Below are 23205 nucleotides of genomic sequence, written 5' to 3'. Positions count from 1 at the left end.
TATTCCATATGTTCAGCCTCTGTCTTCGCAAACACCAGAATGTCATCACTGATATTGAGAACACCATCCAGATCCTCCAGAGCCCCTCAGATGATGTTCTGGAACACTTCCACCGCTGATGACACACCAGGCCCTGGTGTGTGGTAAAAGTGGTGATATATCTCGAGTCTGGGTGTAACACCACTTGATGATAGCCAGTATGCAGGTCGATCTTCGAAAAGAACTGAGCCCCTTACAGTTCTGCAATGATGTCATCAATCCTGGGCGTGAGGTGTCTCTCGCTTTATGGCCTTGTTTGGGAGCCTCATATCTACACAGATCCTCACTGAATCGGGCAGTTTCAGCTTACACTCAATGACTATAGACGACACCCATGGAGTAAGTCCATCCACCTTCTCTATAATGTCCAGCAACATCAGATTATCCAATTCCTTATCCACCAGGTCCCGCAGATAGAATGGGACTCTGCAGTGCTTGAGTGCTATTGGCTATATAGATTAGTCGATATGAAGCCTCACAGATTTGCCAGCCATGCAGCCTATCCCCCTCAAACAGCCGACTGTACGTGTGAGAAGTCCATGCACGTCCTCCACATACACCGTGTATGCAAAGCTTACAATGCCCAACGCTTCAGCTGCTGCACAGCTCAGGGGAGTGTTAGTGCTTACACTCGTTACGTAGAAATGAGCTTTGATGGATGTTCCTTCATGCTCAACTTTTGCCACAAATGCTACGGCCAATGGAATGGGCTGCTCACTGCCAAACATGAAGATCCGCGCTCTCGGCCTCTGCAGCGGGGGTGGCACCAACATGGCATCATAATGCACTCTTGCCATCACGTTCACTAATGCCCCTGTGTCCACCAGTTCAGGTACCGTTGACTCATTGACCTGTACCAAACACTGTGGTTTCCTTCTGGTGGTGGCGTGCAGTGCACTGACTCTGGAGATGAAAAAGATATTTTCTTCCTCGTCGTCTTCCTCCACTTCCTGAGTCAGACCATCTTTCCCTTGGTCCACCTGAGAGACGTTGGGCGGGCGCTACTGTCAAAAAAAACCTGCCTGTACTGGCCATCTTTGCACCACCACTGGCACTGGTGTCCTGCACATGCAGGCATAGTGATCAAGTGTCCCACATCGTCCAAACGCCTTCCCTTGCGCTGGGCATTCTGCTGGGTGCGGTAGATCATAATCGCACTTGAGGCACGACTCCAGAGGCCTGCCCCCTCTGTCCTGTTCCCCATCGTAATCCTTTTTATCATCGTAGTCTCTCATCTTAGATCATAATTTTGTATCCCCTTCCTCTATTTCATACATGTCCCTCTTCCTATCTCATCCTAGTCCCTCTCATTTGAACTAGTCTCAATCCCTAATCCTAGTCCCTATGTATTTTAGTAGTCCCTCTTTCCCATCTCTTGTCCTAATCCTAGGTCAATCTCCTCTTCTTTTCCCTCATCCTAGTTCATCGTCTTACTCCCTCTTCCGCCTTCAAGTCCTGCTTCCTCTTGTTACTCCCTCTTCTTTGTGCTAGTCCATGTTCCTTATCCTGGCACCTCTTCTTCATTCCTCTTCCTCATCCTTGATCCCCTTCCTCATGTTCCTCCCTCTTCCTCAGCCTAGTTCCTCCTCCTTATTCTACTCCCTCTTCCTCATCCATATCCCTCATCCTAGTGCCTCTGGCAAGCCCAAGTCCTATGTTCTTGCCCCTCTTCTCATCCCTCTTCCTCATTGCTCTTCTTTTTCCTCTTCCTTGTCCTTCTTCCTTTTCCTATGCTTGGCCACTTGTGCGTGTTCCTTTTCCTCCTCCTAGTCCCTCTTCCTTGTCCTAGTGCCTCTTCCCTGCCCAAGTCACCCTTCCTATCCCAAATCTCTCCTCTTCTTCCCAGCCACAACTCCATGTCCCTCATTCCACATTCTTTCCTCTTCCAACCCCTCTTCCTCATTCCTCCTTCCTATTCCCACACCCTCTTCCTGGACCAAGTACTGTATCCTAATACCTCTAGCTTCTCTGAGTCCCTCTTCCTAATCCTTATGTGTAATAGACCCATTCCCTTTCCTTTTTCATCTTCAACCTTTTTTGTCAGTCTACTCCTTCTCTGTCACCTAGTCTCTCACACACCTTCCAGTCCCTCATCCTATTTCAGATTGATCATCCTAGTTTCCTTTCTCCTTTCTCATACGAGTCCCTCTTCCACGTTCTAGTCCCTCTTCCTAATCCCTATTCCTCATCCTAAAACCCTCTTCCTTACCGAAGTCCTGCTTCCTTGTCCTAGTGCCTCTTCCTCATACTAGTCCTTCTTTCTCATCCTAGACTCTGATCGAAGCCAGTATTCATTATCCAAGTCACTCATCCTCTTCACATTTCTCCTACTCTTACCTTTTCTAGTTGCTCTTATTCCTCATTCAAATACCCTCAGTTATACCCCCTCATGACGTGATCTGATAGGTTATTTATAACATGCTTTATACTCAGAGGTTTCTAAGCGTGGACCCGGGGATCAAACCTGTGTTGGGTTGTGTCGTCTTGCTTCTAAGGTGAGCACGTTGCCTTTGTACTATCCTCACGAGACACTCATCCTAGTACACCATTCTCATCCTAGTCCCTGTTCCTTATTACTTTTCTTCCTCCCCATGTCACTTCCTTATCTCTCTTCATCCCTCTTCCTCATCCCGCTAGTCCCTCTTCCAAGTCATAGTGCATTGTACTCTTCATCCTAGTGCATCGCCCCTCTTCCCCATCCTAATCCATCTTCCTGGTCATTTGCTGCTTTCTATTCCTGGTCCTTCATCCCAGTCTCTCTTCCTATTTCTAGTCCTTTTTCTTCTTCCTATTTCAAGTTTGTCTTCTTCATCCCTTTTCCTCACCAGAGACTGTCTCCCTCATCATAGTATGCCAACTGTTCCTAGTCCCTCTTCCTTGCCTTTGTCACTCTCCCTCATCATAGTTTTACTCCATCACACTGGGACATTTTCCTCATAGTATTTTCTCTTCTTCTTTTCCTCCTAGTCCAACCTCCGTATTCTAGTCCCTTTTCCAGTCCTGCTCCCTTGTCCATATTCCTAATCCTGTCTCTTCCTTGCACCACTTGTAAGTCCCTCTTCTCCTTCACAGTGCCTTTCCTAGTTCCTTCTCCAAGTGCATTTCCCACATCCTTTTATCTATTTTCTTCCCACTCCTCATCCAAGTCCCTCCAACTCTTTGAACCCCTCCTGCACATTGCAGTTCTACTCGCTTATCCATCTCCATCTTCCTTGTCCTAGTTTCTAATCCTTTCTCATCCTAGCCCATCATCTTCTATGGTCTAGCCCCTCTTCCTCATCTCTGTTCCTCATAGAAGTGACTGTGACGAATCCGTAGATGTTCTCAATTCTCCCCCAAGATGAAGCCCCTTCCCATGAGGCTAGGCAGGTGAGGCTGCTACCCGATAGTCTCCCTGGGGGTGGTACACAGCAGTACAATCTCATGGAGAGAGTCTCCTCCTCTTGGGACAAGGACAACCATCTAGAAAGAATGCAGTATGAAAACCCTCACCCAACAACCTACACACCTCCAAGCCCCAACCTCATCACTACCCAACCCATACACACATATAGGGCCATAGGTTTACACCCTACAGAGACGAGGAAGAGGTCAGACTACCCAAATGGGATTCACATAACAAATACATAACAAATACTGAGACAAATAAGATGCATAGATACAGGACTCATGCTCACATAAATGTGGAAAAGCAGTCTACCCTTCAATGTGGGCATGGATAGGAAGATGACAAGCACAAACAAAGGACATACTAAGAACAGACACAGTCCAAGAGACAAGCCAGGGGCATGAGCGGGGGGTGGGGGGCAACAGGAGACAGACACGGGGCATGAGCGGGGGGTGGAGGGCAACAGGAGACAGACACGGGGCATGAGCGAGGGCTGGGGGGCAACAGGAGACAGACACGGGGCATGAGCAGGGGGTGGGGAGAACAGGAGACAGACACGGGGCATGAGCGGGGGATGGGGGGAACAGGAGACAGATACGGGGCATGAGTGGGGGTGGGGAGGACAGGAGACAGACACGGGGCATGAGTGGGGGAGTGGGGGGCAACAGGAGAGAGACACGGGGCATGAGCGCGGAGTAGGGGGGTACAGGAGACAGACACGGGGCATGGGTGGGGGCAACAGGAGACAGACACGGGGCATGAGCGGGGGGGAACAGGAGACAGACACGGGACATGAGCAGGGGGGTGGGGGGCAACAGGAGAGAGACACGGGGCATGAGCGGGGGGGTACAGGAGACAGACACTGGGCATGAGCAGGGGGTGGGGGGCAACAGGAGAGAGACACGGGGCATGAGCGGGGGGGTGGAGGGGGTACAGGAGACAGACACGGGGCATGGGGTGGGGGGCAACAGGAGAGAGACACGGGGCATGAGCGGGTGGGGGGAACAGGAGACAGACACGGAGCATGAGCGGGTGGGGGGAACAGGAGACAGACACGGGGCATGAGCGGGGGGGCAACAGGAGAGAGACACGGGGCATGAGCGGGTGGGGGGAACAGGAGACAGACACGGGGCATGAGCGGGGGGTGGGGGGCAACAGGAGAGAGACACTGGGCATGTGCGGGGGGTGAAAGGGAACAAGGTACAAACGGGGCATGAGCAGGGGGTGGGGGGAAAGTAAGGAAACACGGGGCATGAGCGGGGGGTGGGGGAACACGAGGGAGACACGGGGCATGAGCGGGAGGGGTGGGGGGTAACATGAGGGAAACACGGGGCATGAGCAGGGGGTGGGGGGAACAAGAGGGAGACACGGGGCATGAGCGGGAGGTGGGGGGCAACAGGAGACAGACACAGGGCATGAGCGGGGGGGTGGGGCCAACAGGAGAGAGACTCGGGGCATGAGAGGAGGGTGGGGTGAACAAGAGACAGACACGGGGCATGAGCGGGGGGTGGGAGAACAGGAGACAGATACGGGGCATGAGCAGGGTATGGGGGAATAGGAGACAGATACGAGGCATGAGCGGGGGTGGGGAGGACAGGAGACAGACACGGGGCATGAGCGGGGGGTGTGGGGCAACAGGAGAGAGACACGGGGCATGTGCGCGGAGTGGGGGGTACAGGAGACAGACACGGGGCATGGGTGGGGGCAACAGGAGACAGACACGGGGCATGAGCGGGGGGTGGGGGGAACAGGAGACAGACACTGGGCATGAGCAGGGGGTGGGGGGCAACAGGAGAGAGACACGGGGCATGAGCGGGGGGTGGAGGGGGTACAGGAGACAGACACGGGGCATGAGCGGGGGGCAACAGGAGAGAGACACGGGGCATGAGCGGGTGGGGGGAACAGGAGACAGACACGGGGCATGAGCAAGGGGTGGGGGGCAACAGGAGACAGACACGGGGCATGAGCGAGGGGTGGGGGGAACAACAGAGACAGACACGGGGCATGAGTGGGGGGTGGGGAGAACAGGAGACAGACACGGCGCATGAGCAGGGGGTGGGGGGCAACAGGAGACAGACACGGGGCATGAGCAGGGGGTGGGGGGCAACAGGAGAGACACGGGGCATGAGCGGGGGTGAAGGGAACAGGAGACAGACACGGGGCATGAGCGAGGGGTGGGGGGTACAGGAGACAGACACGGGGCATGAGCGGGGGTGGGAGGCAACAGGAGACAGACATGCGGCATGAGTGGGGGGTGGGGGAACAACAGAGACAGACACAGGGCATGGGGGGGGTGGGGGGCAACAGGAGACAGACACGGGGCATGAGCGGGGGGCAACAGGAGACAGACACGGGGCATGAGCGGGGGTGGGGGTAAGGGGAGAGAGACACACGGGGCATGAGCGGGGGTGGGGGGAGGGAGAGAGACACACGGGGCATGAGCGGGGGGTGGGAGGGAGAGAGACACACGGGGCATCAGCGGGGGTGGGCGGGAGGGAGAGAGACACACGGGGCATGAGCGGGGGGTGGGCGGGAGGGGGAGGGACACACGGGGCATGAGCGGGGGGTGGGCGGGAGGGGGAGAGACACACGGGGCATGAGCGGGGTGGGGGGAGGAAGAGAGACACACGAGGCATGAGCGGGGGTGGGGGGAAGGGGAGAGACACAGGGCATGAGCAGGGGTGAGGGGAACAACAGACACGGGGCATGAGCGGGGGGTGGGGAGAACAGACACGGGGCAGGAGCAGGGGTGTGGGGGGCAACAGGAGACAGACACGGGGCATGAGCGGGGGGTGGGAGGAACAGGAGACAGACACGGGGCATGAGCAGGTAGGGGGAACAGGAGACAGACACGGGGCATGAGCGGGTGGGGGGAACAGGAGACAGACACGGGGCATGAGCGGGGGGTGGGGGGCAACAAGAGAGAGACACGGGGCATGAGCAGGTGGGGGAACAGGAGACAGACACGGGGCATGAGCGGGTGGGGGGAACAGGAGATAGACACGGGGCATGAGCAGGGGGTGGGGGGAACAGGACACAGACACGGGGCATGAGCGGGGGGTGGGGAGAACAGGAGACAGATACGGGGCGGTGGGGGGAAGGGGAGAGAGATACACGGGGCATGAGCGGGGGTGGGGGAGGGAGAGAGACACACGGGGCATAAGCGGGGGGTGGGGGGAGGGAGAGAGACACACGGGGCCTGAGCGGGGGGTGGGCGGGAGGGAGAGAGACACACGGGGCATGAGCGGGGGGTGGGCGGGAGGGAGAGAGACACACTGGGCATGAGCGGGGGGTGGGCAGGAGGGAGGGAGACACACGGGACATGAGCGGGGGGTGGGCGGGAGGGAGAGAGACACACGGGGCATGAGCGTGGGGTGGGCGGGAGGGAGAGAGAGAGAGAGAGGCACACGGGGCGTGGGCGGGAGGGGGAGAGCCACACGGGGCATGAGCGGGGGGTGGGTGGGAGGTGGAGAGACACACGGGGCATGAGCGGGGGTGGGGGTGAGGGAAAGAGACACACGGGGCATGAGCGGGGGGTGGGGGGAGTTAGAGAGACACACGGGGCATGAGCGGGGGGTGGGCGGGAGGAAGAGAGACACACGGGGCATTGGCCGGGGGGAGGGAGAGAGACACACGAGGCATGAGCGGGGGTGGGGGGAAGGGGAGAGACAAACGGGGCATGAGCGGGGGTGGGGGGAAGGGGAGAGACACAAGGGCATTAGCAGGGGTGGGAGGGGGAAAGACACACAGGGCAAGAGCAGGGGTGGGCGGGAGGGGGAGAGACACACGGGGCATGAGCGAGGGTGGGGGGGAGGGAGAGAGACACACGGGGCATGAGTGGGGTGGGGGGGAGAGAGACACACGGGGCATGAGCGGGGGGTGGGGGAAAGGGGAGAGAGACACACGGGGCATGAGCGGGGGGTGGGCGGGAGGGGGAGAGACACACGGGGCATGAGCGGGGGTGGGGGGGAGGAAGAGAGACACACGGGGCATGAGCAGGGGTGGGGGGGCGAGAGAGACACACTGGGCATGAGCGGGGGGTGTGGGAAGGGGAGAGAGACATGGCATGACCGGGGGTGGAGGGGAGGGAGAGAGACACACGTGGCATGAGCGGGGGTGGGGGGAGGGAGAGAGACACATGGGGCATGAGCAGGGGTGGGGGGAGGGTGGGGGATAGGGGTAAGGGGAGAGAGACACGGGGCATGAGTTGGGGGTGGGCGGGAGGGGGAGAGACACACGGGGCTTGAGCGGGGGTGGGGGGGAGAGAGACACACAGGGCATGAGCGGGGGTGGGGGGGAGGGAGAGAAACACAGGGGGCATGAGCGGGGGGTGGGTGGGAGGGGGAGAGACACACGGGCATGAGCGGGGGGTGGGGGGAGGGAGAGAGACACATGGGGCATGAGCGGGGGGTGGGGGTAAGGGGAGAGAGACACACGGGGCATGAGCAGGGGGTGAGGGGAGGGAGATAGACACACAGGGCATGAGCGGGGGTGGGGGAGGGAGAGAGACACACGGGGCATGAGCGGGGGTGGGGTGGAGGGAGAGAGACACATGGGGCATGAGCGGGAGGTGGGGGAAGGGGAGAGAGACAGGGCATGAGCGGGGGTGGAGGGGAGGGAGAGAGACACGTGGCATGAGTGGGGGGGAGGGAGAGAGACACACGGGGCATGAGTGGGGGGTGGGGGGAACGGGAGAGAGACACGGGGCATGAGCGGGGGGTGGGCGGGAGGGGGAGGGACACACGGGCTTGAGCGGGGGTGGGGGGAGGGAGAGAGACACACGGGGCATGAGCGGGGGTGGGGGGGAGGGAGAGACACACACGGGGCATGAGCGGGGGGTGGCCGGTAGGGGGAGAGACACATGGGGCAGGATCGGGCGATGGGGGGAGGAAGAGAGACACACGGGACATGAGCGGGGGGTGGGGGAAGGGGAGAGAGACACACGGGGCATGAGCGGGGGGTGAGGGGAGGGAGAGAGACACACGGGGCATGAGCAGGAGTGGGGAGGAGGGAGAGAGACACACGGGGCATGAGCAGGGGTGGGGAGGAGGGAGAGAGACACATGGGGCATGAGCAGGAGTGGGAGGGAGGGAGAGAGACACACGGGGCATGAGCGGTGGGTGGGGGGAGGGAGAGAGACACACGGGGCATGAGCGGGGTGTGGGGGGGTGGGAGAGAGACACACGGCGTTCGTGTGCAGGCGGCAGATCCCGCTCCTCGGCCCTCTGCTGGCCACCGTGTGCCGATGGCGTGAGCGGGGGGCTGGAGGAACAGGGGAGACACGGAGCATGAGTGGGGGGTGGGGGGCAGGGAGAGAGACACACGGGGCATGAGCGGGGCATGGGGGGTGGGAGAGAGACACACGGCGTTCGTGTGCAGGCGGCAGATCCCGCTCCTCGGCCCTCCGCTGGCCACCGTGTGCCGGTGGCGTGAGCGGGGGGCTGGAGAAACAGGGGAGACACGGAGCATGAGTGGGGGTGGGGGGACAAGAAGGACACACGGGGCATGAGCGGGGGTTGGAGGAACAGGAGACAGACACAAGACTTACTGTGCAGACGGCGAGGAACAAAGATGGCGGGCGTCTCTGACGCCAGACGCACTGCACGCTTTCACCGCATCCAATGAGAGAGCACGTCAGATGTCCGCAAACATCATGCAAGCTGCTTGCCCAATCACCGTTTTGTCCGCGGAGCGAACAGGGAAGTGTGTCTGTGAAGCGAACACAGATATCACTAATTTTTTTCACTTACATTTTTGTCATTTTTTTAAAAACTACTGGACGGATTTACACCAAATAAAGCAAAGCACGCTTTCGGGACCAAGCCGCCGCTCCTGCCAGACATTTGGTGTAAATCCATCCAGCGGTTTGGGCTGTAGGTGTGAGCAAAGTTTTTTCCCATTATGTCTATGGGGAAAAAAAAAGTTTTGGGACCCCCCCTATAACTGTGCCCCCCCCTGGAGGAATCCTCATCAAACTTTGCAAAAAAAATCAGAGTGACCCAAATACTTTTTTTTGCAAAGTTTGGTGAGGATTCGTCCAGGGAGAGTGAAGTTATGAGCCGCCCAAAAAATGCTCTTCCTATGGAAACACCAACTTAACCATAACTACATGGCCACTACTGTGGCCATGTAATAGATTATATATATATATATTATGGCGAGTCAGACCATTCTAATTGTATATCAGCACACCCTTCCCGGGCAGAGCTACTGTTTTTCCCGGTTTGCTGCTGTGCCAAAATAGCTAAAAATGGGAACATTTCCCATTCAAACGTTACTTTCATGATCTATCACTTTGCCAACTTTACCATTTCTCAGATGTATGAAAATGGCAGAATCATAATTTTCCACATAACTTAGTTTGAGTATATCACACAAATTCCATTTTTACAGGTTCCCACTGGGCTTTTTATTCGCTTTAATATAAGCCCAGATTGTGCTTGGCCAGGCACCCACTGCACTTTTTATTTAAGAAAACATGTTCCATGTCAGTCAATGGCAATGCATTACATGTGTTAGTAAGACTAATTTTTCTTCCAACCATTTCTTAAGTTTCCATTTGCCAAGTCCACTTACAGGACATTTGGCTTTCAGACCATGTGATTCTGTCCTTCTTGGCTTCAAAGGTCTTGGTTCGGAGCTAATGTACTTCTTATGGGAAGGCTTGACCTTAAGGTCACTTCTGCAGGACATGTTATCAGCAACTCCCATAATTTCAATCTAATTCTTTGTATATCTTAGCATTTAAATTGACAGCCAGACCTGTTTCCTTGGTGGGCCCAACCCCAAAGGTCTTGAGTTCAGATTTTCAAAGAATCTTTTTTCAGAGCTAATGCACCATTAATGGGAAACCTGACCTTAAAGGTAATATCTGTTTTTTGTGTTATCAGCAACTAACCACAATTCCGATCTCTTTCTCTGTATATTTAAGCATTTACTTGAAACCAGCCCTGCATTCCTGCTACGCATCAACCAAAGGGCTGCAAGGTCAGGATCCAGATACACTATTCAGCTCAGAGTTCAGTGGGGGATTTCAGCTCAGAGAGATAAAACAAGTTGTTGTTTACCATTCTGAAAGGCTAGCATATTACATTTACCCACCATGTACATGTAACTTTTAATACTGCACTAGGGCCTGTTGTTCACAATATAATCTTTTCTTTATGCAATAATAGAAGAGAGGTCAATGAAACAATCACCTGCATGCAAAATAGGCCATAGTTAGCACAGGGAATCAGTGTCCATTTATGAAAAACAAAATAGGCCTTTCTCTTACAAATGTAATTTTGATGTGCTGAAATCAAGTCTCTTATTACTGGATGAAAGCAGTCTGTCATTTGACTTTATTTCTAAATGAAAGGCACCATCCCTCCTTTTTAGCTTTCAAATGTGCAACTATTTCTTGTCATCCCATGTGCACTGCGGCAGTTTTTAAATCTGTCCATGTGTAATCTATTTATTTAATAAATATAACAGTTGAAATGACATGAGTATCACTTCAGTATTTTCCACGCATAGGCCATTATATACCATGGGAAACCGATGTCCCCTTCAATGCTCCAAGTAGGCCTTTCCATTTAAATGTCAGTTCATTTGTGAAAAGTAAGTGTCTTTCTCCACTTGAACAGTTGTCCATTTTAGTAGAATTTAAGTAGGACCATTTCTTTCCATGTCACTAGGTTGGAAATGAGTGTTTTGGACTGGCCTGCGTTTTCCAATGGATAGCACCAGCCTGCTTCACTCTTAAATCCTGGCCTGGCATGGCTTCTTTATTTCTGACATTCAGAGGCTACATATTACCCCACAGATCCTCCCTACCCCCCACCTTTTTGATTCAGGTGACTCAGAGAAAGAGCAACAAGAGAGTGGGGTTTTTTGTTTCCTTTTGGCTTTGGTTCATTCCATGAATGTCCTCGTTGGAGTACGTCTTCTCTTTTTCCCATCCGGAGGGAGTGGCACTCTGGTTTGTACTCCACTCTTTTCAGATTTCTGGGTTTTGGTCCTGGACCCCTCCCTTTCCGGTAACTCCAACCTCTGTGCTGTAAAGGCAAGGAGTTACCTAATCTGAGGATAGTAAAGGAGAGGTTAAATATTTTATACAGTACTTATTTCCCCGGTATTATCGGCATACAAATGGACAACAAAACCACAAGTTATGCATTGATTTTCACTTGACATATACAAGTCACAACATGATCTTCCTCTAATTTTGATTCATTACAAGTATGAATTGTTTTACTCCCTGTAAATGTGTGATTTTCTCCATCCGGGTTTCCATTCTTTCATTTCATTCTTCAGATTGTTCCTGTGTTCTAACCTGACTGAACTCTTCAATCAGTCATAGCACCTGTCTGGGTTTACAGCTCTTCAACTGATTGAAATGGACACATTTCTCTTCCATCTGTTCTCCTTTAGGGATGCAGATCTTATAAGCGACAGGTGAGATTTTATCAACAATTTCAAAGGCACCACGCCAAGAGGGCAGGAATGTCCACTCGTTGGTCTGGTTCCTTTGGAAATTGTACAGGTAGACACTGTCTCCTACTTCGTAATCCTTCTTGGTAGTTTTTAAGTCATGGTAAGCTTTCATTCCTTCTGCCGGCTTTTCTAAATTGTTCTGAACATAAGCAAAAGCTTGCTGAAGGCATTTATGTGCATTTTCAATGCTTTCATGGGCTGTGGACGCGTTGATTCAGGGTCTGCTCTTGAGTTCTATAGAGCAGATGCTGAAGTAGCACCTTTGTTCGTCCAGTCATGAGCTCAAACAAAGACATTTTTATTGCAGAAGATGGTGAAGACCTAATGGCAATCAGGACAAGCGGTAATTGGATGTCCCAACTAGGTCCAGAGTCTACCAAAAACATCTTCAAGATGCCCACAATTGTTTTATTATACCTCTGAACTCCCCCGCTCGAGGATAGGTGGTAGGGAATGTGGAGTTTTGTTTTTACCGCAAGTATTTCCCACATCTTGGTCATCACCTCGCTGGTAAAATGACTTCCAATATGCGTCTCAATCCTTTGGGGGAGGCCAAAATGAAAGAAGATCTGATTGATCATTAGTGCAGCAGCTGTCTCTGCCTTACAATTTGGGACAGGGAGACATCTTACCCACTTGGTAAGCAAGCATGTCATGGTCAAAATGTACTTGTTTCCAGAGGTGCAAATCACTGACCCAATGAAATCGACTTGCAAATCTGACCAAGGAAGTGTCATTCCCGTTTTTTGTAGGGGCGCTCTGTGTGTGAACGAACTTGGCTGAAACTGCGCACACATAAGACACCCCTTTATGTATAAGTCGAGGTCCTGACTCATGTGTGGCCAGTATGCAACCTCTTGCAAGATTTCTAATGTAGTAGAAACCTGTGTCATGGGTGTGACTTAACATCTGGCTTCGGAACGAGGTAGGTACCACCCACTGGTCACATCCAAATATGGATCTCCATACCAACAAACCGTCTTGGATTCAGAACATTTTGGAAAACTTCATCAACACCCAGAGATCCTCTTTCCTGATGTAATTATATTCTGTCACAGGAAAGTTCAAAGGTTCTTCACTATGTTGATAACATTTCCCAATAATTGGGTCCTATTTTTGTGCAGTAATCAAATCTGCATCTGGGGTTTCTTTACTCCGCTGGGCAGTTGAGAGTTCATTTTTGGGACCTGGTGGCAGCAGCAACCTGGACTTCCCCCCAACAGGGATTCGGTTTCTAGGAGATCACTGTGAATGGCTCTGGGTTTGGCCAACTGATCAGCCAAGTCATTTCCAGTTTTGTCTGGTCCCTCTATTTTGGAGTGACCTCCAATCTTTTTCCAATAGATGGTCATCTCATTAGAGGTGACCAGATCATCAATTGATTGGATTACTTTCCAGTGCTTGAGCGGTTTGTTATTTGCACACAGCATGCCCCGATTTTTCCAATTAATCAGGTGTTGCACAAACCCATTCCTGACATAATCTGAATCAATGATTATGACCAGTTCTTTGAGTTGGTCTTACAAGACAGTTAGGATGGCTTGATATACCGTGATCAACTCTGCCACCTGACTACTTCAGGGACCTATGTAGTACCCAGCAGAGGGTTATGGGGCATCATTCACCCAGGCATTCCCAATTCCAGCCACTAGATCTTTTTCCGCATGGTTCTGAGCATGGTAGGAGCACCCATCCACATAAACTGTGGGTATGCCCTAACACGTGTCTTCCTCATAGACTTTGTGCACAGAAGTAACGTGCGCGCCTCCAGATAGTTGTTGGTCCTTAGACTTTCATCCTCGAGACAGTTTCTTGAGCACAGTCATTCAAGTTAGTCAATTCTTGCTCTAGTGGACTCTTATTGTTTTGGCCATATATGACCTCCACAGGAAAGCTTTGCATGGATGGAATCCAGGAAGTAATTCTGCAATTACTCACGTTCCCTGTTTGGATTCCGTCACTATGGAGATATTGCCAAAGGGTTGGGGAGGAGTCTCCACAATTATGTGCTCCCCCTGGATGAATGGGTGGTAATTTATAAACTCCCACACCATTGCCAGGAGTGCTTTTTCACAATTATGGAATTTTTCCTCCACAGAGGACAAAGTCTTGCTCGCGTACAAGATTACTTTGTTGACCTTGTTGTGCTTTTGGTATAATACAGCCTGTTTAGCAAGTATCTGAAAACCCTGTCTCCAAGAATAACTCCTTGTTCTTTATGGGGTAAGCCAAACAAGGGGCTTGGGACAGGCTTCTCTTTAGTTGTTTTACTGCCGCAGATTGTTCTGGACCCCACTCCCACTTGACCCCGGCCTTTAACAAATGGATCAAGGGTCGTGTGACATCTGCGTAGACTTCAATGAACTTTCTACTATAATTAGTGAGTCCAAGAAGGCTTCTTAGATCTCACAGAGTAGTAGGGCCTTTCGATTGCAAAAATGCTTCTCCCTTTTTTGCCTGGGGACTGAGACCCTCAGGGGTGATGTCATACCCTAAGAGGTTCACACGGGAAATAAATAAAATATCATATACACCACTGTGCCTTCTGAAAGGACAGTTTTGCTCCAGCTTTCTGCATCTGGATCAGAATATAGGGTATTTCAGCTATGTGTTCTTCCAAAGTTGAGCTCTTTATTAAGACATCATCTACATAGGCCAGGTTTCCACTTTCGCCCAAGTCGGGCATGGCCTTATGTAGGAAGATATTTCATTCATTAGCAGAGTTTATGTATCCAAAGGGGGTTCAGGTCCAAGTTTATTGCTGCCCCCCGAAGCTAAAGGCAAGCTTTTACTGGTCTTCCCTACTCACGGGTACTGTCCAGTAACTATTGGTCAGGTCAATGGCAGCATAAACTTTAACCCTTGGATCTGGGCCAGTCCCTGATCGATGTAGGCAAGGGGCCATCCTGACATGTGGACCTGTTTATTTGACTCCCTAAGGAGACTCCCTAAGGTCTGCAGAAAGTCTCCATTAGCCATTCGGTGTGAGTGTGATATGATAGATTATTTATAACGCGCTTAATACCCAGAGGTTTCTAAGCGTGGACCCGGGATCCTAACCTGTGTTGCTCTGTGTCATCTTGCTTCCAAGGCGAGCATGTTGCCGCTGAGCTATCCTCCGAGTATCCCCAGTACCCCTGTTAAAGGTACTGTGGATTGGGTGAATTATCCAACGGGATTCTAGGTTTTTAATAATCTCTGTGAGTGACTCCATGGACATGACAGGTAACCGGTATTGCCTCACAAATACTGGAGCCACCTCACGGTCCGTGGTTATGGTGGTTGAATATATTTCCTGCACAGTCAGTTGAATCCACCGAAAAGATATCCTAAAACTCTAGAAACACCCATTTCAGCTTCTGCTTTTGCTCCTCGGTCTCACAGGCATCACAGAGATTGATTTGTTCATCGACCATCTGCTTAAAGCGTGGAAATACCTCGGGATTGGCAATTCCGGCGGTATCCCCCACTTGGGTGGAGAGATCTCTAGTTAGGGTGATGGCCTGGATGTGAGGTTCCAAGGATGTGAGGTAGTCACTGTTGACTTGGAATACCACCTCATCCTTCCTGATGTCACAAGTCATCTTTTCCACACCATAAGGGCAGGAAGAGTATGCCGGGAAATTCCCCCTTTGCCTGGTGAAAATGTTTTCCAGACGGATACCATCCTCGATATGGAAGCAGTCATTTGGAATTGGCCCAATTATCTCATTTCCTAAATCAATAGAATAATGTTGGTCATCAACCACCATTCCAATAAAGGTGTCTGCGCGCAAGGTGATACTTTGAGGGTGGCTATTATCCACCAATATTCGAATGGTGCCTGTTGGAGAGGATAATTGAGATTTATATAGGCGTCCTTGTTTTTGAGGTTCTGTCCTCGCTTAATTTTTAGGGGAATTGTAAATTGTCACACCTGCCAGAGGATGGTAACCTCTTCTCTCATTTTAACTTCAACTGCATATGGCAGTAATTGAGTTGACTGAAATGCTTTCTCATTTTTGTCAAAGGCCCTGGGGATATCCTCCAGCCGAGACCAGGTTTTGACACAGGATGGTGGACCGAATCCTTAGTATTTTAGTTGCAGTATGGAAACTCCTCTTAGACTTAGGGAAGGTTAGGTTTTCTCTTTAATTTCTGGTATAATAAAGGTGTATGCAAACAACCATGCCACCTGTGTGTCAGTCTCCTCCTTCGGCACCCTTACATCTCCATCCCTCTTCTGACTAGCTCGTCCATCCTCCTAATCCTGGTCCATCTTCTACGTTCTAGCCGTTCTTCCTCCTACTCTTTCTTGATCTAGTTCCTCTTCCTCATTCTTTATTTTAGTTCCTCTTCCATTTTCGAGACACTCTTTTTCATCCTAGACCCTCGTCTTTGTCCGTGTCCACCTTAACACTTGCCCTGAGGAAGAGCTATGTGCTCGAAACGTGTTGGCACACAACTAGAAAAGTAGTCTGATTAAGGTGGCGATACCTATACACAGTGACCAGAACCTCCAATGGACTCTGCAAACTAGAAAATGGTTACAAATAAACAGTCTCCAGATTCTGGTACTGCATTCTACTTAAAGGTATCTTGTTTTGCTACAAATAAGCTAAATATCTCACAAATCACAACTAATTATATAGATCATACAGTAAAGCCAAAGGTATTGAACAACTCAATTCATAAAGAATTATAGTTCTGTATTGAACACAAAATACCAAAAGATAAAACGGTACACAAACAAGTTCTATTATTCTGATGTGAATAAGATTGATTCAAATGTGGTATTTCATGGGGCGATACTCAGTGATGGGAGAGGAAGCATTAGTATGCTATTGGGCGGTGAAGACATTTTTGTATGGAGTTGCACTGTTGTTTTAAGAATGGGCCATAGGCCGTTGAACGCAATTTTCAAATTAAAAGGACTGGACATAGTTTCACATACAGTAGGTAGTTGGGTCAGAAGGATGCAGTGCCATAGTTTTAGCACTGAAGTATTACCAGGGCGTGAGAATAGCTTTGCAGATCATTTATCTAGACTTCCAGGGAAGGAAGAGGAATGTAATGAAGTGTGTGTGGATCATGTTTTTGTGACTCATGATCGGGTGAGACAAGATGAATGGGCGAATGCTGTGGACGAGAATAGGAGCATAAAGGGTGCTACGGTATATGTGAGGGCGTCGTAACCTGGTAAAGAGTGTCTCGAGGGCGAAACCAGGTGTTATTGGGAGGACATGAAATTAGTGTTGAAAATGGGTTGTTATATCTGTCAGGGAATGCAGTAGTGCTACGCAAACTTCGGGACAGCAGATTGACTAGGCGCATGAGGGGCACATCCGTGTCTCAATGACGAAAACCTACTGATGATGGATTTTTTGTGGTCGAAATTTGATGGGGTGGTGAAAAGAAGATTGAGAGAAGGGGCCTCATTACGACCCTGGCGTTGGACCATTGTGCTATTAGCACCATGGTCCATGCCGGATTCCGCCATGGTGGATGGCAGAATTACCGCCCCATTACAAGGTTGGCGGGGCGGTAATTCCCCATTCACCATGGCCCCTTCCCCATTCTCATTCCCATTTTTGGCCCATAGGGCACAATGGGAATGGGGAAGGCACTAATTACGGCACCGTAAATTACGGTGCTGTAATTAGCACCAAGGTCGCTTAGCGCCTTGGACTTTAACGCCTGCAAAAAGCAGGCGTTAAAGTGTGAATCTGGCGTTAAGGGTTTAACGGCGCTGTAGCCTTTTACGGTGCCGTTAACCCCTTAACGCCAGGGTTTTAATGAGGCCCAATGTGTTGAATATGAAAGATCAGGTAAAGGGTTGGTGATGCAGGCAAGACCAACACTAGTGGACAAGGAACATTTATAATGGTCCTTATTGACTTGTTCTCGGTTTGTTTAGAAGTGAAATTTGTTCAAGAGACTAGTGGGCATACTCATGTTCGTTCTAGAGTAAGTGTTGGGTGGAAAGGCTATATGTGTAGTAGTTTAACTGAAAAAAGGGACCCAATTTGTATATGTGGCAATAGGAGAGTATCTGGCAGCACATAGGGTGAGACCTAGACCAGCATTACACAATGTCAATACTAATGGAGCATTGGAGAGAGGGAATAGGAGCATAATGGGTGCTTACTCATGGTGGGCATGTGTAGTACGACGAAAAGAGAAGCAGTAATGGGGAAAATAAAGGCACTGAGGTCCTCACTGCATGCATGGACGGGTCTAATACCGTTTGAATTGATGAGAGGGAGAAAAGTGTACTATCAGGTGTGCCCCGCATGGATGTGGAGGGCAAAGGAGGTGACGGTGGATTTGGAGGACGTAAGGAGTAAGACTGATGAATGAAAAAAAGGTAAAGGCCAACAGTGATGGGGAAAACAGGCACACAAGAACTGATAGTGAAGGTAAAGGACAGGGTAAGGATAAGGGAGGTGATGGTAAGGAGGAAAGGGGAAATGTTGCTTGGTGTGCCCGTCAAGTTGGAAAGGGTTCGAAAAAGGGGAATGCATATTGAAAGGGAGCAGGTGTGGAAAATGAGTAGGGTAGGGTGAGTAGGGTGGCATGGGTAGTAAAGCTCAGTGTCAACTGGGCTCGTCTTGGTAGCAAGACGACGCAGAGCAACACAGATTCAAATCCTGGGTCTGCGCTTAGAAACCTCTTCGGTATTACGCGCGTTAAAAAAAAACAATTATAATAATATATCAACTTCTTATCTGTGAACATGACAAAAAGGAGATGTGTTGTGATTGCATGTTTTACAGCCTGCATAAAGCCAGGTGAGGTCATAGCCTAATAATGCAATATGGTTCCAATTGATGTATTGACATTCCAGTGGTGACGGTTGGGAGCCAAAGGACCCAGGCAGAAGAGGTGATCTGTGTACGTCAGAGCTTTATATTATCTACGATATTTTTGAAAGACGAAATAAGTAATAACTAAGGACTAAGTGTGTCTGGTTAGTCTTTACAGTACTTTCTTCCTTACTGTGCACAGCACTGTGGACAGGATTCCCTCATGGGGCTTAATGAAGGAACCCATGAAACGCCAGCCTTGACAGTGCCCCACTTAACTGCCTACACAGGCTAGTATTAAAAGGAAGGCTTTTCTGCACACAGGCAAACTATACGTCCCAAGAATGTTCATTGTGCTTGGTTTGACTACAAGCTATACACTAAACGACTCTGAGATTCAGTTGTACTACTCGCAACTAGTCTCTGGAGAATCCCAATTTATGAAATTAGCTATCTAACTTTCTATTAAATTAACCGTCAACCATCTCAGATTTAGGCACTCTATGAAAATCAAGCCGCCCAAAAACCTATGGTAGAGTCTACAGTAAGAATGAAAGGATTCTCTGTACTGTAGCCTAACCTAAAATATCTATGTGTGGCATGGACATCGGCTCCTCCTATTTTAGAGTATTTGCTATATCCAGGAATTTAAAATGTGCTAATTACACCAACATTTGCACTCCTTTAGAACTTTCCTCCAAACACTCCCCTTCTAGTCCCTGATCCTGTCCAGATACTTGCAAACACCACCAGGAGGACAACGCATTGGAAAGGATGCAATAACATAACATAACATAACAATGATTTGCAATACATTTCATCTTGCTCATTCCTCTGAAACATTTCTATTGTTCATGTTATAAACTGCCCATTCTAAATTTCAATTGTTAAATTAGGATTATACAGAGATAACATTAATATTTGTGGTATTGTCAATACGGCTCTCCGGTACTTGAAATCACCATTGGCTATGGCCAAATAAATAACCTTTCGTGTTTGCTGTAGTTTATATGGACATAATTTGGTGTGCAGTCAGCAGCACAGTGTGGGGGTGGGATAAGTGGGGGACATTCCTGACTCTTCACCTCACAATTAGTCCTTTCACTGTCCAACTTCATCCCTCTGCGACCCCTTTCTAGAAGGAATGCGACTATGCACCTCCGAATCCGTTAGGGCTCTGCTGAAACTTGTTTACTAAATTAGTATTGCCTTGACAATCATAGGAATCTGGAATGGGTGACTAAGGCTGTCTTATTTTTAAGATGATTAAACTGCGCTTAGAAAGATAACTGTGGCTTTAGACAAAAGGCGTCAAATCATTGAGGTATGAGCATCATTACGTGTTAATTCTATTTTCCAACAGGTAACCGTGGTTTTATGGACATACTGGATATGCCCAACACCAACAAGTACTCGTTTGAAGGGTAAGTGCCACATTCTAACATCTGAAATGGAGACACCACGAAAAGTTCTCCACTAATACACACCGCTATCTACCAGCACTAATGTAATCATCATGCTCAGAAGCTGGACGGATAGGATTTCGTCAATTACAATTTCTAGAAGCTATTTAGCACCTACATGTAGCCTAGAAGAACCTGGAAGGCTTGAAACCTTTGGCTAGCAGGCACTAACTTTGTGAGCATTAGTATAGGTTCAGTGGTATTAGCTATGCAAATAACGCACAACTGAATTACAATCACTGCATGCAGTAGAGATAGTCCACCACACTATGGTTATTCCCCACTTAAGACAGGCGGAGATATTGCATGCAGTAATTCTGCATAGGCCATTACCACCAGTGCAAGTGAAGGTAAGGTCTCCACTTACAACCAGACAGTTGTTTAGTTTATGGGTGCTGAGCCGCATAGTTGTGCAGAGCAGCAAAATAGGTTGTAGTGCTAAATATCACCCGTTTTACCATTATTGCGCAACGTGTGTCCCTATATGTGTAAGAATTTGTATAAAGAAGCATTAGGACACACAAAGAAGACATTTAAAGCATAATAGGTCACATATATTGGACAAAAGTTTGCATCTAATGTGAAAGTGAGATTTACGGCACACTGCGCCTCATTACGAGTTTGGTGGTAAATCTGATGAATTACCACCAAACTCTTGATTACTGTTACCACCACTTTGTTCTGCTGATTTACCACAGGATTACAGGTGGTTGTAGGGTGTGTAACTGCGTGGGGAGTTTGGCAAAATTAACGCTGGCGGTAATTCTGCCGATTTTGCTGATATGGCCTATTTTGGATCAAATCCCAGCCTATACACCATGATTCTTACGAAGTGCAACAATTTGCTAAACAATTGTTGCAACATCAATATTCTTAATGTCGTATCTTTATTTGAAAAGTTAATATAAGACAAAATATTGATTCAAATCCTTCTCTCGGCCCAAAGCGCCATACTATCAATCCTCAGCATTTAGAAGATATTGCTATTAGTGTTTTGGATTTGGCACAGTGTTCTGAATAAGACGTGTTCACTCAGGGTGTCCCTATAGTTATATAAACTGAACCATTCAAATGCTCTTGAACAAAGGATGAGTGAGTTTGTGGTGGTGGTGGAATCTCCATGAATGTGGGAGTGTAGAGAGATGAAAGGAGGAGAAAACATAGGGAAGGAGGAGCAGGAAAATGAAGACAGCAGTATTTTGTTAGATTGAGGCGATAGGCCCCGAGGTGGTGGGCCCACCCTGTAGAGAATGGCCCGCCACCCAAGTTAAGGGCCAGAGTGCACTACACGGGTGCTAAAGGTTAAAAAAAAAGAAGGAATGTATTTTCACTGCGTGAACAGGATGCCTCATGGCGTCTCGTTCACTGAGAGAAAATACTACACCAACATGGCAGCCAATGAATTGGAAGGCAGGGCTCCGTATGGAGCCTCTCTGCCATTTCCATGGTGGCCACACTGGGACAGGAGCTGCGGCGACAAGTCCCCACTGCCGCAATCAGATAAGTGGGATGGGAGAGTTAGAGGGGGGGAAGCAGGGACAGTGGGGGGAGGATGACGGGCGAGGGGAACCTGCCATCAGGTGGCTTGAAACACAGGCTGACAATAGTAGGGTCAGCCTGTGTTCCGAACTCCCTGATTGGCTTGCGCCCCCCACCCAAAATGCTAATGGTTGATTATTTAATGTTCATGCTAAAATAAGGCTGTATTTCAGCACTGAAAAGCACTATTGAGGGGGAGTGATGGGGAAGGGAAAGGGAAAAACAAGGCGTTACAAAGACTTTCCTAGATACTATCTGGGTAATTTTATATAAATCGTACATTTAATGCAGGGGACCATTAACATTAGCTCATGCATGCTGTGGAGTCACCAGCATGCAATTCTAAACCTTCAAGAGGCGGAGAGGAAAAGGAAAGAATAAAAGAGGGACAATCTTGCTGTCAATCTTTCATTTTCCTCTCCATCCTCTCTATCTTGTGAAAAAGTAAACGCTCCCTGCAAATGCTCTTTGCAGGTGGCATTTACTAATGGATTCCTATGGAGTCCATAAGTAAATGTCCACACAGTATATGGGTGCGTGTATATTATAGTGCGGCAGAGAGTAACATAAGCCATAGGTAATCCAGAAATTCTATTGCTAATAACTTTTGACTTACAGGACGGATTTGACTGATATTTCCCAGACATAACCTTTGTCATGGGTGCCCCCAGACTGGAAATTATGGGAAAGATTTGTTAAAAAAATAAAAGGTTATTAAGAAAGCAAAACAATGTTGTTTTCGGCCAACTTCGATTCATTTTCCCACAGAGAAAAAAGCCAAATGTTATTAAGCCAAAGTGCAAAAAACGCTGGAGGGAATTGGACCAAATAAGAAACAACATGGGCACAAAGCATTGACTTGATTTTCCTGACAGGTCTGGGGTTATTCCGTTCAGTAGTTTTTAAAATATTTGACTGTAAAAGGTGTTCCACCTTATCCCAAAAATATAGCTATACGTCTCATGGTGCTTTGCAGCAGAGAGCCTTTTCAGAAATACAACTTTGCCATTTTTTTTTTGTTGCTCAATGTGAACGATTACCACTATAGTACTGGGGTATGCGAAAACGAAAAGTGCAAAAAAGCTATATGGAGGAGGAAAAAGGAGGAAATCGCATAAGGCTAGAGGTGGGGAGGAGGAAGAGGACATCATATGAAGTTGGGGAGTTGGGGGTGGTCTGGAGAGCCAGTTACAGTTCAGACATGTTTGCCTTATCTGGGGAATATCACGAGATTACCACGATAATAACGCAAGACCCCCTCGGAAACGAAAATGCAGCACACAAAGCAGAGATAAAGGGAGTAATGGGAGGGGGTCAGGGAGGTAAAAATCAAGTGAGGTGGGTGGAGGGACCTAGGGAAAAGGAAGAATGCACATAGGGAGTACCTGTGAGAACTTTTTAATTTTCAAGTTTTATTGTGTTAATTAGTGCGAGATTAGCACTGTAATTATCATGGGAATGTAAACTGAAAAAAATAAAATAAATGGGGGGATATCTGTTGTGATCACATCTA

The 23205-nt window shown here is 49.2% G+C and overlaps 1 protein-coding gene across 3 annotated transcripts in view; it reads left to right on the top strand.

The window, feature by feature from the left end:
* Nucleotides 1-23205, top strand: part of CDH23 (cadherin related 23) — a 3939560-nt gene that overhangs the window by 3865242 nt on the left and 51113 nt on the right. For all 3 annotated transcript variants that reach the window (XM_069610726.1, XM_069610725.1, XM_069610724.1), the window contains one exon: nucleotides 20054-20114. In XM_069610726.1, coding sequence (XP_069466827.1) covers nucleotides 20054-20114 — 61 coding nt within the window. The remainder of the gene's footprint in view (nucleotides 1-20053; nucleotides 20115-23205) is intronic.

This window comes from Ambystoma mexicanum, chromosome 8 (assembly GCF_040938575.1).
Source record: "Ambystoma mexicanum isolate Mex_15411 chromosome 8, UKY_AmexF1_1, whole genome shotgun sequence".
NCBI classification, from domain to species: Eukaryota; Metazoa; Chordata; class Amphibia; order Caudata; family Ambystomatidae; genus Ambystoma; species Ambystoma mexicanum.
This window is presented reverse-complemented; position numbering and strand designations above follow the sequence as displayed.